This window comes from Delphinus delphis, chromosome 1 (genome assembly GCF_949987515.2).
Source record: "Delphinus delphis chromosome 1, mDelDel1.2, whole genome shotgun sequence".
NCBI classification, from domain to species: Eukaryota; Metazoa; Chordata; class Mammalia; order Artiodactyla; family Delphinidae; genus Delphinus; species Delphinus delphis.
In genome coordinates this window covers 47,740,347-47,756,286 of record NC_082683.1, presented here as the reverse complement: position 1 = coordinate 47,756,286, position 15,940 = coordinate 47,740,347, and the positions used below count along the sequence as shown (strand labels likewise).

The window sequence follows — 15,940 nt, the reverse complement described above, 5'->3', positions numbered from 1 at the left end:
TGCTTACTTGACAGAGAGTCTAAGCTCTCTTAACACGTGGGTTTAAGATGACCCAGTATGCGAAACCATAGTTCTCTTTTCATTTCTCTACCGGTTGGCCACTGTAAAGACATCAAATTTGGAGTGACAGGCCTCAGAGAGTTACATCAGGGTTGGCACTGACGTCATTTAGGCAAAAGTAAGAGGTCTCTGTCACCACAATATCATCATCCGTATGCCTTTCCAAATAGGATGATGTATTCACATCACTCCACAAGGCCTGGTCTGCCATTTTTTCCCCTTTCCTTTCTTTGTCATGTTTGAAAATTAATGGGTGTACAAATTTTTGTATTGCTTTTGACTTTTTTTAGATATTGGTGAAGAAATCGAACTGGGAAAAAAAAAAAACCTCACATGAAATGAATTCACTTGAAATCACAAGACAGATGAGTGGTTGATGATTCTTTTTGATCAAGAATGTTGCCAAAACAACCCTTTAGCTCTTCTGCATCCTGGTGAAGAAAGACAGCTTTCGGTTTAACGTTCACTCTGTGAGTAGGAAAGGACATCGAATCCCATTGATGAGAAAGATGAAAAAGGCATCTGATTTCCTCAGAAGCTCTAAACTCTAAGTCCAATAAAATGAGATTTTTTATTTTTCCGATATCTTGCTGCTGTGATGCTATGCAGACAGTGTCTTCTCCACGTGCCATTTTCAAAGAAAAGTCATTTGCCAAATAATTATGGTACAATCCTGGTAATGTGGTTTGAGATCTTAAAAAATGACTTTCTAATGGAACAATAGTGACATGAATATTCAGAGTAACAAACTGATTCCGTGGTCACAATGGTTCATCTCTATCTCTTTTTTCTACATCAGAAAATTCAAATGGGATTTTTATTTTATAACTTGAAACAAAAAAAGCTTACCATGAAACTCTTTAAATATTTAAGGGAAATGGCTTTAAGGAGTTCTAATGAAAAAAAATTGCCAGTTTTTTTTTGTAAATATAGATGTTAATGAAAATGCTTTTTAATAATGCCATTACACTGTAGAGAAGGTAGCAGATTGAGTGAAAGATGTGACAAACTTGATGGATGGGGCTCACTTTCCAGAGGTTACTCTGGAGCGTATGGTAGGAAGCTGGAGTTCAGGGGCAGCAGGCAGGAGCAGTCGTCCAATCAGCAGCTAGTGATGAGGAAAGGAGCACGTGACTCCATCAGCTAATAATCTAAGCCTTTCCGCGAGAGTACCGGCCCTCTGCATAAAACAAGAAAGAGACAGTTCACGCTCTGAAGGCCTGTGAACTGAAACTCCAGTTTCAGATTCTGAAACTCCCTCCCACTTCTCCACTCCCAGCGACCCCCGTAGACATCATTGGACTGTTTGTACGTGAAACAGAAGAGTTTAAGCTTCCTTTTTTTACATTTATGAGACAAAAAGTGCAGTGTTCGGTTCGTATGTTTAGCACATGATTTTCATAAAGAATCTATATATTTTTTGCCCTACAGAGAATTGTTCTACAGGTCAAATGTGTTTTCCTGATGTTCCTATGCAGTTACAGTATGTTGAATTTAGTGGTTTAACACTAAGAAGAAAACCTTAAAAAATCATGTGATGAATTGGATTGGGGGTGGGGGTGATTATTCTTAACTTGGTTTTAAAATTTGAAAAGTAGGATTTACCTTGATATGAATGACTTCAATTGGCCTGTGTACTTTGATTCTTCATATCAATAGAAACTAAAATGGTTTGGAAGAAGGTATACTTGGTGACCAAGAAAAAAAGTGGTAAGTCAAGGTGATTGTTAACTGTTTGAAGCCCAAGTTTTACACTATCAGGTCACTGGAATCTGAATGTTTTCCAGTTAACTGGAAAAATGTCCATTACAGAATAGATGTAAGCGTCACCCTAATGTGCAAAGTCTAAAGAACCCGCAACGTGAAAAGGGCCATTTACCTTCCTCTGTAGCTGTCACATGTTGGTCGACATGATTTCTTCAGGAATGTGTATACCTTTGATGAGTTGATCCTTCCACGTGAAGGGGAAAATGGGAAAGGTGTGATAACCATGAGAGCTGTCCTGAGACCAGTTCAACTGTGTTTTCTGAGGATTTGATGAGATAGGCAGTTCCCATGGGGAAATGACTTAAATCGCTCTGTTGTCCATGATTCTGATTCTAAACCAGTGGTGCTATCTTCTCCCTCAATATGGCTGTCTTGAGTTTGTCTTGCAGTATCACACCCTTCCACTGATTCCGTGGGTTGCTTCTGACACATGCAAAGTGAACTCTGGCTGATGTTGCTATTTCAGGTACACCGTATGGAGCTCATTTCATAGAAGAAAGTGACAGCCCAGTGGACTTGTCATCATTCACTGAATGTGCTTGAACATGTAACTGGCTCTGAACTTAAAGAAGATGGCCCCTGTGATGCGTTAAAGTGAGCAGAATAAAGTCAAGATTTTAAACTGCCATCCATGTTAGCATTGGCAGAATTCTGCTGTTTAATAAGCACTGTTTGGGGAACTCAGAACCACCGTATCCTATCCCAGGAATACAGTGAAATTTCCACATAAGAGCTGAGGTGCCAATACCAAAAGGCCATGGGGGAGTCTGCACAGTTCCAGTCAGATTGGTAGAAAATCCACATGTACAACTGTTAATTCCTCATTCTTCACTAGCACGAAATTTGTCACTTTAAATTTTGAAACCAGGGAAACACCACCTGTCATTCTGTCCCCATTCCCCATAGCTCTCCGACCTTTACATGCCGCAAGACTTTTTGATAATTCGTACTCATCCCAGTGTCTACTGAAACCCCATCACGTAATGTACCGGGCACCTTCTTAAAAAAAAAAAAAAATGTTTACTCTGTGGGTTTGGTTCCTTTCAATTTCTGCGTTCTGACACATATTTTTTTAATAAAGATGAGAAAGAGAAAATGACTGTTGCAGTACATTTCTAGACCTACTTTAACTTTACCTCAGATGACAGTTTGTTAACATATATGGACACATTATTTTTAACTTTATGTACAATGCATTCAACAGAACAGCAAAATTTTTAGAAATTTTCCATTAATTTCTGTAACACTCCATGTAAAACTGTTACAAATAAACATGTTTGAGAACAACAGTTTAGCCTGGCTTTATTCCACAAGCTTCTACCGGATATTCAGGTGAGGGATCGGAAGAGGAAATTGCTTCTCTCAAAGCTGCCATCAGACCAGGTGAAGGCCTCTGTTTTCCTGGCACTGGGCCAGAAAAAGCGAGCTTCATTGAGGAGTTAGATCAGTTTGTCTTCCGTTGAATTCAGGTACTGGCTCCGCTTGGAAAATCAGCCACAGCGTGGAATGAGGAGGATGTTGTCAGAAAAAGCACACCACGTATAGATGCAGTGTTTGGGCCACATTTAGCATATGGGACTTTCAAAGTTGGGAAAGACCCCAGGATTCACCCTATGGATTTGTGTCTTCTACTAAAAAAAAAATAACATAAAAAATAAACAGAAAACCTGCTAAACGGTTGGAAGACCAAACTTAACCTAGACTCTCAAAGCCCCATAGTTCATTTCAAGAGCATCTGCTTTAAGGGACTCAAAGAAGGAAGCATTGATCTTCCTTCACATTCCCCACACACTCCACACAAAAAACATAAAAGGAAAAGAAGTCTGAAGCTGGACCTTGACTTATATTGAAGAACAGAAAAAAGCACGTATGTGTATTTATGTGTGTATGTGTGTGTGTGTCATTTTTATTTCCTCTTGTTATTAAATCACTTGGTTGATCCAGTAATCAGCCAGCATACAGATGATGATTAGGTCATTGAGATGCCAAAAAGCACCTCTGTTTAGGAATGGTTATGTTAATGGTTGTATAAACACATGCCCTCAATCTGGCCTCCTTAAACAGGAAGTATAAAACAGATGTTACCAACAACTTTGAGAAAATGAGAGAATGGATTCCAGCAAAATAAATTTAGGCCAAATAGAAGAAACAACTTTCATACAGTAAGAAATGCTCACTCTTGGACGGAATTGTTAGAAAATGTTACAGAAGTCTTTCTGAATAATAGCACCTCATACTTGTTGAGCAGCCAATATGTGCCCGATAGATGCTCCCTGCTGTATGGCCATTGCCTCATTTAATCTTCTAAGCAGTAGACGTTATCCCCAATTTATATATCAAGAAACTGAGACTTGGAGAGATCGAATAACTTCTTCAGCTAGCAGATGGTAGAGTTAAAGTTTAAATTTCGAGTCTCTTTACTCATAGTTGATTTTAATTTTTTTAAAAGCTGGATATTCACCCTTTTAAATAATTCTACATGGTCTTGTTGAAAAGCCTGACCTTCTATGCCTCTTCGCAGACCTCTAGTTGATCTTTGATAAATAAGTTCAATTTCTAACTTCCTCCAGTTTAAGTAAAAATTTAAAAACACTAGATCTTAGTATCTTAAGTATGTTGCCAACTGTTGTAGTTTCTTCTGTAACTGGCACTTTTGAAATGGCATGTGTCTGAGGGATAAAAAAATATACCTTTTTGACCAAGTAGTTCAAGTTTAGCTGAAAACAAGCACTGGTGATTTACTTTTCCAACCTAACTGAATCTTAAAGAAGTGACAAATTAAAAGGTGTCCTATTTAACTGCTAGGCGGATGCCAAAATAAATCAGGCAGACATACCTGCTTTCATTTTGTGCTTCAGAGCAAACCCTTGTTGTTTTGACAGCAAATGGTTTTTGTTTTACTCAGAATGACAGTAGGAAAAACGCCTAGAATAAAAACAGGTTTCATTGAAATCAACCTTCAAAGCTTTGAAACCTTTTAAAAGATGTTTAAATTCAAGGAAATTGTTAGCCACAGTGCCTGAAAGATAAAAAAAAAAAAAAAAGTAAACAGACGTAAATGGCTTTCAAGCCATTTACTGACGGATTCTCAGTATTTATGTTAAAATAGGGATAATGGCTGCCACTCTTGTGCTGCTCTGTATCTATATGTGTCACTCATTTTCCAGCTGTCATTTCCAAAGTTTTACACAAGCCCTGAGAAAAAAAGAAATGTGCTCCCCATTTTATAGCTTAGGAAACTGACACTCAGAGATGTTATAAAACAGCTATCAATGAACAGAGCTCATGAGCTTACCCAGAGGCTGTCGTCGTTCCCAGGGTCTGACCTCCAAGTCCCTTTCCTCTCTTCCATGGTCGCTTCTGTCTGCAGGGTTTCTGTGATGTCAAATTGCTCGTGCACGCTCTATAAAATACTTTGAGTGTTTCTGTATTCCATTGCAAGTAGTGTCTGTTAGAAAAATCATACCCGGCATTGCCCAGCTGATTAAGTACAGAAATGGATTCTTCAGTAAAATGACTAGATTTTTGCAGAAGCAAAAGAAAAATCCAGTTTTAGTCTCAAAAACAGTGATAACTCTAACGCGATCCAATAAATATTTAATTTCAAAACAAAAACCCTGGCCTTCATTTTATCATCCAAGATACAGAGATCTGAAGAGGGAACCTTTTTGAACAGGTTTTTCTGTTCTTCGTTTGCTGAGGAATATTAATGACTGCCAAGTGGAAACTGTCTAAATATTCTCGCGAAGCAGCAGCCTCTGGTGACTTGGGTCTTTAATCTTCGGAACAACTTCTTGCCATTTCTGTCACTCACGCTGGGGTCACAGCCTGGAGTGGGGAACGAGCAAGGATGTGGGGAGAGGGAATAAGCAGCAATCAGGGCTGGCACCTTGTCAACGATGAAATGCTAAGCTGTCCTTCTTCCTACTGTACTTTTAGCAACCGTACCATGCCTCCTGGGAAGGCACCTTGAAATCTGTCTCATTTCAGATTATAGAAGTCAGTTACCCATAGCTCAGGGCCATGAGCTCAAGTATCTAGAACTTAGTTGTTAAAGAGAAGTTGTTTCTTCTTACCTGTCTTGTACCCTTTCAGACTTTCAAAGGAGGTAAAAGAAAGGTGGTCAGTGATCACACAGTCCATGTTTATTCTTTTAGAATGAAGCAACATCCTATCATAAACTAAAAGTAAAGGAAACCTTAGTCGATGGTTAGTCTGCTTTCATCAGAAAAGAAACAAGTGATGCAAAAGTTGAGCAGGTTGATATTCGATAGTTTTTTCTTCCTATTGTGCACTAACCTTAGGCAGAACCTGGGAAGTCGAGTATTTGACCAGATCTTCACCCTTTGCTCATCATTTCTCTCTTTTCTTCCAAAAGTGGAGCACACTGTCTTTACTGGCAAGTCAGTATAGAAGTAACTTCCAGATATTGTCTCTGAATTCAGAAAAGTCTTGATGGTCTACGGCCATACCACCCTGGATACGCCCGATTTTATCAGGAAGTCTCCGTAGGTTCTGGCTCCACGACTTTCCAGTTGTTTGACCTCAGACAAGTCACTTAAGCTCACTAACACTTACTTCACTCACATGTAAAACTGAGGCAATAATATCTTCCTCATAAGGCTGCTATGAGGCGTAAATTTGAAAATTTCATACCTGGAACATAGTAAGTGCTCAATACACGTTTCCTATTATGAATACTAAAGAAAGAGTGATAACTATTGTGTATTTTTGTGTTTAATTCTTTTACTTTATCCTTTCACATCTATTATCCCAGTAACTCTACCAAGTGTGCAGAATGGCAATAAGTGATTATTATCTCTATTTTATTGTCAAAGAAAGGCAAAGAAGTATACACATAGCTCTGAAATTTTTTCACTGGCAAACTTTAAAGCAAAAATGTATCATGGATTTATTCATGTAACAAAGAGTAGCACATGCTATGTACCAGGTCCTGTGATAAGCAGTGGAGATTCAGAACTATTTTTAAGGTGTGTACATGACTATTCTCACTTCAAGAAGTTCAGATTCTAGTAGGGAGAAGCGGTTAATAGATGAATAAATTATAGTAGGATTAGTGCTGGAAGAAAGGCACAAGCTGATATGGGAATGGTGGGAGCGCTGATGGTTGAGTTGGGTCTTAAGAAATGAGTAGGAGTTCATCGTGAAGCAGTGGCAGCAGAGGCAAAAGCTTTAGCAGAACTGGCACAGCCAATGAGCGTGGTGTGCCTGGAGTGGCTGTAAATGAAGGGAGAAAATGATGTACTATTTAAGCTATTGAATAACACAGAAAAACCAATTTCTCAATTTATATTTCAGAGCTAGAATAATAAAACATCAAAAAAGTTGTACCAGTTATAGCCTAATCTTTCTAATGATTAATCAGAAATTCCTGAATTAAATAGTAGCATATTAAACACAGCTGTAAACCATGACCAAATAAAGTTGATTCTTGGAATGCGATTCATAGGTCAAGAGAGACTGTCTCATCTTAGTGGATGCCGGAAAGACATCTGATAAAATTCATTATCTTCTTCAAGAAAAACACTGGAAACTAGAATTAGAGAATTTCCTTCACATGATGAAGAACATTAACCTCCAACCAATAGGAAACATAGCAGTGAAACTTGAGGGCATCCCCGTTAAAATCAGATGGAGGCGGTGAGCCATTACCTCTATCATATAACATTCTGAAATTTAAGACAGTGCAATGCACGGATATAAGAAAAATCAGGTATTTAATGTAAAATGAGAAAATTATCAATGTTTGCAGATAATATTTTCTAAGAGGAAATATCTACCAGAAGCTGTAAAAACTAATGAAAGAATTAAGGTGATTCGTTTTAAAATAAATATATAAAAATCAATATTTTCTATATTACTATAGATAACTTTTTAGAATACTTAATGGGAAAATAGATTTCATTAATAATAACAACAAGAATAAAATACCCAAGAATAAAGGTAATACTGAATATGTAAGATCTAGATATTTTTTTCAATTACAAAACCTTGTCAAAAGGCACAAAGTAACTGAACAAATTCAGGGAGGAAGTTTCAAGATTATAAAAATGTCAGTTCTCCCAAATCAACTTACAACAGTGCGATTTCAATCATAATCTCAATTCTGCATCTTCAACAACATATTCATATTCAATAATATTCTAAAGCATATCTGAAGAGAACAGCATGTGAGAATATTCAAGAAAATGTAATGAGGATAAATGTACTATCAGATCTTAAAACAAATCTAAAATAATTTAAAGTTACTGGTATAGGACAAAGAATAACATGATCAGGGAAACAATATAAGTAAGCTACAGAAGTTAGCTCAAGAAATGAGTGTCTAATTGATTAATGGATAATTGAAAGTATTCAGATCAGTGGGGATAAAGACTATTCAATAAATGGAAATCAGAAAATAAACACTGTTAGTAAAAGTTAGACTCTTCACACCATATAGTTAATTTAATCCATATAAATTAAATATCAAATGTATCATGTAGACATCAAAGTATATGAGAAAAAATTAATGAATATTCATGTAGAGATAGAAAAGGCTCTCATAAGTCTTCTAACACCAAATGCAAAAGTATATATACTTATAAAAATATGGAGAGATTTAACTTCATAAAAATTTATGTAAAAAATGCCATAAACAACATTAAAAGGCCATGGAAAAATTAGAAAACTATTTACAGCATATGTTATAAACAAAACTTTATTATCCTGAATACACAGAAAGCTCCTAAAAGCTTACAGAAAAAGTTTATAGAAAAATAACTAAACATGAACAAACAATTCCCAAAGAAGAAATGCAAAGGGCCCATAAGTAAGAGCTAGAAGTAGAAAACAGCAAAATGTTTTATCAATAGGGAGCACATTAACTAAATTACAGTATGATGCAGCGTTTTTAAAAAATGAAATGATTCTAAGTAATCTTATATAAAACAGTGTCAAAGACATATAAGAAGAGTGGGTTTGGTAAGTTCCCATTTCTATTAATAGTATAAAAAATATGTATGTAGGTGTTTATATATCCATAGAAAATTATTATGATGATATTCATGAAACTGCTCATTCATTTAATAAGTGTCTATTGAGTGCCTGCTGTGTGCCAGGCATTGTTCTATATGCTGGAGAAGTAAAGTCCTTGTTTTCATGGAGCAATATGAGGCGCATACTAACCCTGCAGTGAGTAACCCTAGAGAGGGGGGCCCAAGAGGGAGAAAACAAACTTCTCACCTAAACTTTATTGTACTTTTTGAAATGTTATGTTGCTACCTTATGTTTCCAATATTGTTAAGGGCCAAAAAGTATTTCTTTAACTGCATACATTTTTGTAATCAAAAAAATTCATCAAGATTGTGTTTTCCTATCAGATTAGCAATGATTCAAAAGGTAATTACCCCTGTGTTGGTGAGGATATGAGGAAACAGACACCCTCAAACACTTGGAGTGTTTGATTCAAAGATATTTTTAAATCAAAATCTTTTAAAAGTTGCATAATCTTCAACATGGTAATTCCATGTCTAAGATTGAAATTTAAAAGACGGAAATTCCCATGATAGTGAACAAATAGATATTGACATGTTCATCACTTATTATGTGTAATAGAGAAATATTGGAAATCTAAATTTCCATACTATGAGACTGTCTACATATTGTAGCTGTAGAATGGGAGGCTATGCCTTCATGGTCAATGATAAGCTCCTTGAAGACAGGGCCATGTCTCTCCCATTTATCTTCAGTATCAGTAAGTATATATCTATGAATGTGGACTGTGCAGTCCCTAAAATAATGTCGGAGAACCTATATTTTGTCCCAGGGCTCCCCATGCCATTTTTTCATTAATAATTCAATATAGCAGAGTGTAAAGTCATATGCACATTATGATCTAATTTGGTTGTATACATATATGCGTTCACGTACATTCACAGAAAAAAGCCTGCAAAAATCCAGGTAATAGGATTCATATGGCTTCCATTTTGTCCTTTGTCCTGAAATATTTGGTTTTGTTTTCCAGTTTCTCTATAATGAATATCTATTACATTTTAAGCAGAAAAAAATGTCATTTTAAGAAAGAAAGAACCATTAGACAAAAGTGCTAATGCTCTTCAGGTGTCATAATAATAGGTAATGTTTGTTGAGTTTTTAATTTGTGCCAGTTCCTGTGTGAAATGCTTTACCTATATTATTTCAGCTCATCATCCTCACTGCACTCTATGAGGTTTAAACTACTGTGGTTCCCATTTTACAAATAATAACACAGGCTTAAAGAGAAAGTAGCCAGGTCACAGAAGTAGCTGTTGGAAGGGCTGTGACTCATACCCAGTCTAACTCCAGAACTTGGGTTCTTAAAACACCAATACACCAAGTTGATTCTTCAGTTAGCATCAGGACTAAAAGTACCTGTTGAACTGTTATTAGAGGTGATTTGGTGACGTTGAGCAGTATTGGTTGGAGAAAAGAGATTAGAATCAACAAAACGGACTCGGACACAGAAGCAATTTCTCACTAAGCTTCAGACCCTGCTAATGAAGCTGTTGATAGAGATCCGTCAATCCCCTTCTCGAAGGAAGCTGATCTTTGGACAAGGTTTAAATGACGCACTATCATCCTCTAAACAGGTTCAAGGGGACCATAAGAAGGGCCAGGTGTCCTGCCCTGCCTGCATTCTTCAAAAGAGGTGAGCATGGTTTGGGGAGGGCTGGACCGTTGTGTTTTTGCGCAGAGACTGAGTCTGCTAACACAGCAGGCACAAAATTCCACTCCGAAAACCAAAGATATTTTAGGGATCACGGCAGTTGGTAAGATGGGCTAAGAAGAACGCCCAGGGATTCTTATTTCCAAACCCCTGCAGTCTGCGTCCCTTCTCATTGCTGGCACAGCGCCAACATACCCCACCTTCCCCACCCCAAAAGATCATGACGTGATCAAAGGGAAGCAATCTAAGTCCATCTATGAAACCCCTTGTTCATCACTTACAACTTGATAATAGCGTTGCTTTATTTAGAAGGCGCATTTTATCTGTTTTCCCAAATATAAAAAGTAAAAGTAGAGTAAAAATAAAATATATAACTATAAAACTCTTATAAGTTTGCTCCTAACCCTGCTCTCTCTGCCAACTTATTTTGCCATTGGCTTTGTAAATTTGTATTTAATATTAAATTTAAATTCTATGTATTTTTGAATTACATAGAAGTCATAAATATATTCTTAATATAATAATGTTAACATTACATAGGAAACTACCTCTTGACCCTCCTTGTTCCCTTCCCAGAGAAAACCAGTTATCCATTGTCTCTTCTTCTAGATTCTTCTAAGTGTTTACACTCACAAATGTTCACAACAGAAATATACAGTTTTACCTTATAGGACAGCAGTCCCCAACCGTTTTGGCACCAGGGACGGTTTTATGGAAGACAATTTTTCCACAGACCGGGGTGGGGGGATGGTTTCAGGATGATTCAAGCGCATTACATTTATTGTGCACTTTATTTATATTATTATTACATTGTAATATATAATGAAATATACAATTCACTGTAATGCAGAATCAGTGGGAGTCCTGAGCTTGTTTTCCTGCAATTAGATGGTCCCATCTGGGGGTGATGGGAGACAGTGACACCCGACGTGTGTTGCTTATGTCCAGTCTACTCGGTAATCTCGTTTTGGTTGCTGTCACTGCAGAAAACCCGGCTTCACAAAGATAGGGTGTTGGAAATGGAAGCAGCCTTTTCAGTGCTTTTGTCGCAATCTCACGATATTCTGCCTTGACTTTCATCCAGAACGTATGGAGATTGGAAGTTGTCTCAAACATACTTTTAAGGCCACCGTCATTTGCGATCGCGAGCAGTTGATCCTCTTCTAGCACGGACAAAGTCGATTCACCTGGCTTATTCACAAATGGGTCAGGGATCCATTCCTTCCCAGTTTGGGGGTCTTCTGTGGTTGGGAAGTAATGCTCAAACTCTTTTGAAAGCTGAGATAGGTGATCGTGCACCAGCTGGGAGAAAGAAGGCCCTGGCTCAGTCTCTTTCAAAATCTCTGCTAATGTTTGGAACATGTCAAAAATCCCAGTGTTCACTCGTCACCCCCATAATTCCAGTTTGGCTTTGAATGCAGCCACTCTATCTGCTGACTTGGACACAGTGGTTATTCTCCCCTGAAGGGACAGTTTGAGTTCGTGGAGCAGGTTGAATATGTCACACGAGTAAGCAAGTTTTGCGACCCATTCTATGTCACTGAAATGTGCTGCCAGTGGTGACTGTTTCTCTAAAAGAAATCTCTGGAGCGGCTCTCGTAACTCAGAAACTGGCCAGTGATCTACCTTTAGAAAGCCATCTCACTTCTGTGGGTAAGAGAAGACGTGTGTGCTCTGCGCCCATCTCCTCACAGAGCTGCGCAAACAGACGTGAGTTAAGGGCACGTACCTTAGTGTGGTTGATAATTTTAATGACATCCTGCAAAACATTGTTAACTTCAGGTGACATTTTTCGGCTAGCCAGCATTTCTCTATGGATGACACAGTGCGTAGACTCACACGCAGAAGCGACCTCTTTGACCCGAGTAGTGAAACCAGAAAGCCGTCCGGTCACGGCAGCTGCACCGCCCATGCATATACCAACACAAAATGACCCATTCAGTTTTCCTGATATGTAATCATTCAAAGACTTGAACACTTCTGCAGCTGTGGTGTTGGTTGGCAACGAAAGTGCACATAACATATCCTCATGCACATCCTCCTGAAAAATATATCACACGAAAACAAGCACTGTTGCCTTGTCAACATTGTCAGACTTGTCAACCTGTATTGCGTACCACGGTGACTCATTCATCCTCTCTAACAGTTGTGCCGCAATATACTCTGCTATTTCATCAATTCGTCTACTTACGATGCTAGCCGAGAGAGGAACACGTGCCACCTTTTGAACTGCAGCCTCTCCTAAAAGTTCACAACAGATGTCCTTAGCAGCAGGCAGGATCAACTCTTCACCAATAGTAAAGGGCTTCTTAGCTTTAGCAATGCAGCTAGACACTAAGAATGACGCCGTCAGTGCAGACACATTTGATGAAGTGGTGGCCTTCAATAACTGCTTCTGTCCTTCGTGTTCACGTTTTTTTCTTTTGAAAAACTCCAAAGACTTGTCTTTTAATGCAGGTTGCTTGGTCTCCGTGTGGCAAAGCAGTTTTGAAGGTTTCATGGCTTCGCTGGATAGCCAGTTGCCACGTATTATACAAGTGGGCTTGGAGAATGTGAATCGCCTGTTGCAATGAACCTGTAATTTAAGTAGGACTCTTGGTATTTTCTTTTAAATGCAACTTTCTTTTTGTTGGCAGTCATAGAGTTTTCTGCTGTCTCATCATTGGGTCTTTCCCCCTTTTCAAAGAAGCTCTCCAGCGACATCTGTTTTTTACTCATTTTGGCTAGAGTTAGCTTGTGGGCTTACCAAAACCGTGACTGAGACACGTGCGCAGTGCGGGAAAGAGGCGAGGATGGAAGTGGTAAATAGAATAATGGGCGGGCCACGCACAAACTAAGTGTCGGATTCTGACTTAAATCCTGCCACCAGGTGCAGCTGTACAACTGAAGTACATCAACTCACTTGCCACTCTAAAGCCTGCCACCAGATGTAGCTTAATTGTCACTTCCCACTCACTAATAGGGTTTTGATATGTCTGCGAGCAATTGATTTACTATGGTCTCTGTGCAGACAGACCTCTCTGTTGATGATAATCTGTATTTGCAGCCGCTCTCCAGCGCTGGCATCACCGCCTCAGCTCCACCTCAGATCATCAGGCATTAGATTCTCATAAGGAGCGCACAACCTAGATCCCTCGCGTGTGCAATTCACAGTAGGGTTCTCGCTCCTATGAGAATCTCATGCCGCCGCTGATCTGACAGGAGGCGGAGCTCAGGCTGTAACGTGAGCGATGGGGAGCGGCTGTAAATACAGATGAAGCTTGGCTTGCTTACCCACCACTCACCTCCTGCTATGCAGCCTGGTTCCAAACCGGCCACGGACCAGCGCCGGTCCATGGCCCAGGAGTCGGGGACCCCTGTTATAGGAGTATGCTTTTTTAATATATAAGTAGTATGCTATGTATAGAATTTGTTTTTCTTCACAGAACCATGAGTGTGGAATATTATCTCTCGTGTATGCATAAATCAATACAGATAAATGTGTGTGTACATGTGTGTGTATGAAACGGAGGAACAGAATTCTTACTGTAAAGTACACAGATCTTCATTATACAATTCAAATTCCAGCTGCCCACCTCTGTCACATAGTAGCTCTATGACGTTGGGTGAGTTAACCTCTCTGAGCTATCATCTCCTCATCTGTACAATAGAGATGAGAATATCATTGTAATGAGGAAAAAATGAGCTGGCATTTGTAAAGTGCCTGGCACGTGTAAACCCTACGTTCGTGTCTGTTAAATATGAATAGATTATCTGAGGTCCATAGCTGGTAAAGAGTGGAGGTAGGTCTGGTCTTGCAGGCCCACGTGGCTGCTGGTGCACCGTACACTCCATCATGATCCTCTCTGGGAAGCAGGAGTAACCACTGATCCCCACACTTCCAGTGGAAAGCGGAGGCCCAGCAGAGAAGTGACTCGACATTAGGCTATGGAGTGAGCTGCTGTGATCCTCATGTTCTCTCTTCCAAAGCTTTGCCTGGGCCACCCCACACGGTTGGACTCTCAGCCTCACCCTTTATAACTTCCTGAGCTGCTCCATTGCAAGGGAGAGTGTGGTAGGTAAGGTATCCAGCCTTTCTCCTATAGAGACAGGGTACCCTCAAGGGGCCAGGGAAAAAGTGTTACCTGATCCACCACCACCCACACGTCCTTCTCCAGCCTTTACAGAAGGATTCTGACAGTTCCACCTTGATCACGCATGTCCATCTATCCCCCCTTCTCCATCCCACTACCACTGCCGTACAAGCCTCCTAAGTGATAACCTTGTCTTTCCTCTTAAACAGTGTCTGCTAAATATTCCTAAGCATGGCTCTGCCTATTTACTCGCTTCTTCTAAGAACTTACACGGCTCCGTTTTACCTGTAGACTGAAGTCTGGGTGAGTCTAATATTTCCACCCAGGCTTTCCAAGAGACAAGGAGGAATTAAAATGACATGAGTGGCCACGTTTCTGGAATTCCATCATAAAGTTACATCCTGAGCATTTGTTGACTCTCCTCCTTAGATGTCCCAGAAGCTTCAATGGCAGCCCCTCCCTGCTCAGCACTGAGTCAGTTCTGATCACGGAGGGAGCTGGTGAGCACCACCAGCAAGTGGGGTTTGGAGCTGACTTTGCTGTCCGCTCAGAGTGGGGGATGGGTGTCCCACCCAGGGTGCCCACAGGGTCTGACACACTTTCTTGAGCCAAGCCCCTTATTCTCCCTGGATCACTTCCTGTCTAACCAGGCTGGAGTGCTGCTTCAAGTCTATCCTCAGTCTCCCAGAATCTCCCTCTGCCTCGTTGCTAAGCTGGCGCAGACCCAGTTGTCCACTCCCTTTAGACGAGGCTCTTTGACCTGTGACCCCCAGCCCCTTCTACCTTTTCACCCCCAAACAGCTAGTCCAGGACTCTGTCCCTTAGCAGCTCATTACTTATCCCCACATTCAAGCTTTCCCATTTTCACCAGGCCCTTCTTCCCCCACCTCCTCCTTACAACCTTTTTTATAGAGGATGGTATCTGAGATGAAGCATATCTGCATTTTTTTTTTTTTTTTGCACAACAACCCTATGAGATGAGTGTTCTAACTCGCATTTTATAAAAGAAGGAACTGAACTTCAGATCAGGAAACGTGCTCTCCAGATAAATGGTGTGACCAGAATTTGAACCCTGACAGACGGACTCCCCACCCCTCGCTCTTTCACTACTCCGTGCTTCCTGGGAACAATGAGAGTGAGGTGACTGTCTTTTCACTTCAGCTTGGGATACACCCTGCTTTCAGGAAGCTGCTGGACCATGGTTGGCTGTGATACCTTTCTCCAGCTCTTTCTATATTTACCTGAACGGAAGATGGAAAGAGCTTGGTTAATATCTGTTACATTAATGCATGAGATTTGCCACGAATAATGCCATGTTATCTCAGTGGAAACA

At 39.8% G+C, this 15,940-nt stretch overlaps 1 protein-coding gene across 4 annotated transcripts in view; it reads left to right on the top strand.

The window, feature by feature from the left end:
* Positions 1 to 2,701, top strand: part of DAB1 (DAB adaptor protein 1) — a 417,088-nt gene extending 414,387 nt beyond the window's left edge. For all 4 annotated transcript variants that reach the window (XM_060005432.1, XM_060005441.1, XM_060005424.1 and 1 more), the window contains one exon: positions 2,294 to 2,701. Coding sequence is in view for 1 of the 4 variants with exons in the window: in XM_060005441.1 (XP_059861424.1) it covers positions 2,294 to 2,320 (27 nt within the window). In the remaining 3 variants the exon portion in view is untranslated. The remainder of the gene's footprint in view (positions 1 to 2,293) is intronic.
* Positions 2,702 to 15,940: the final 13,239 nt, after the last annotated feature.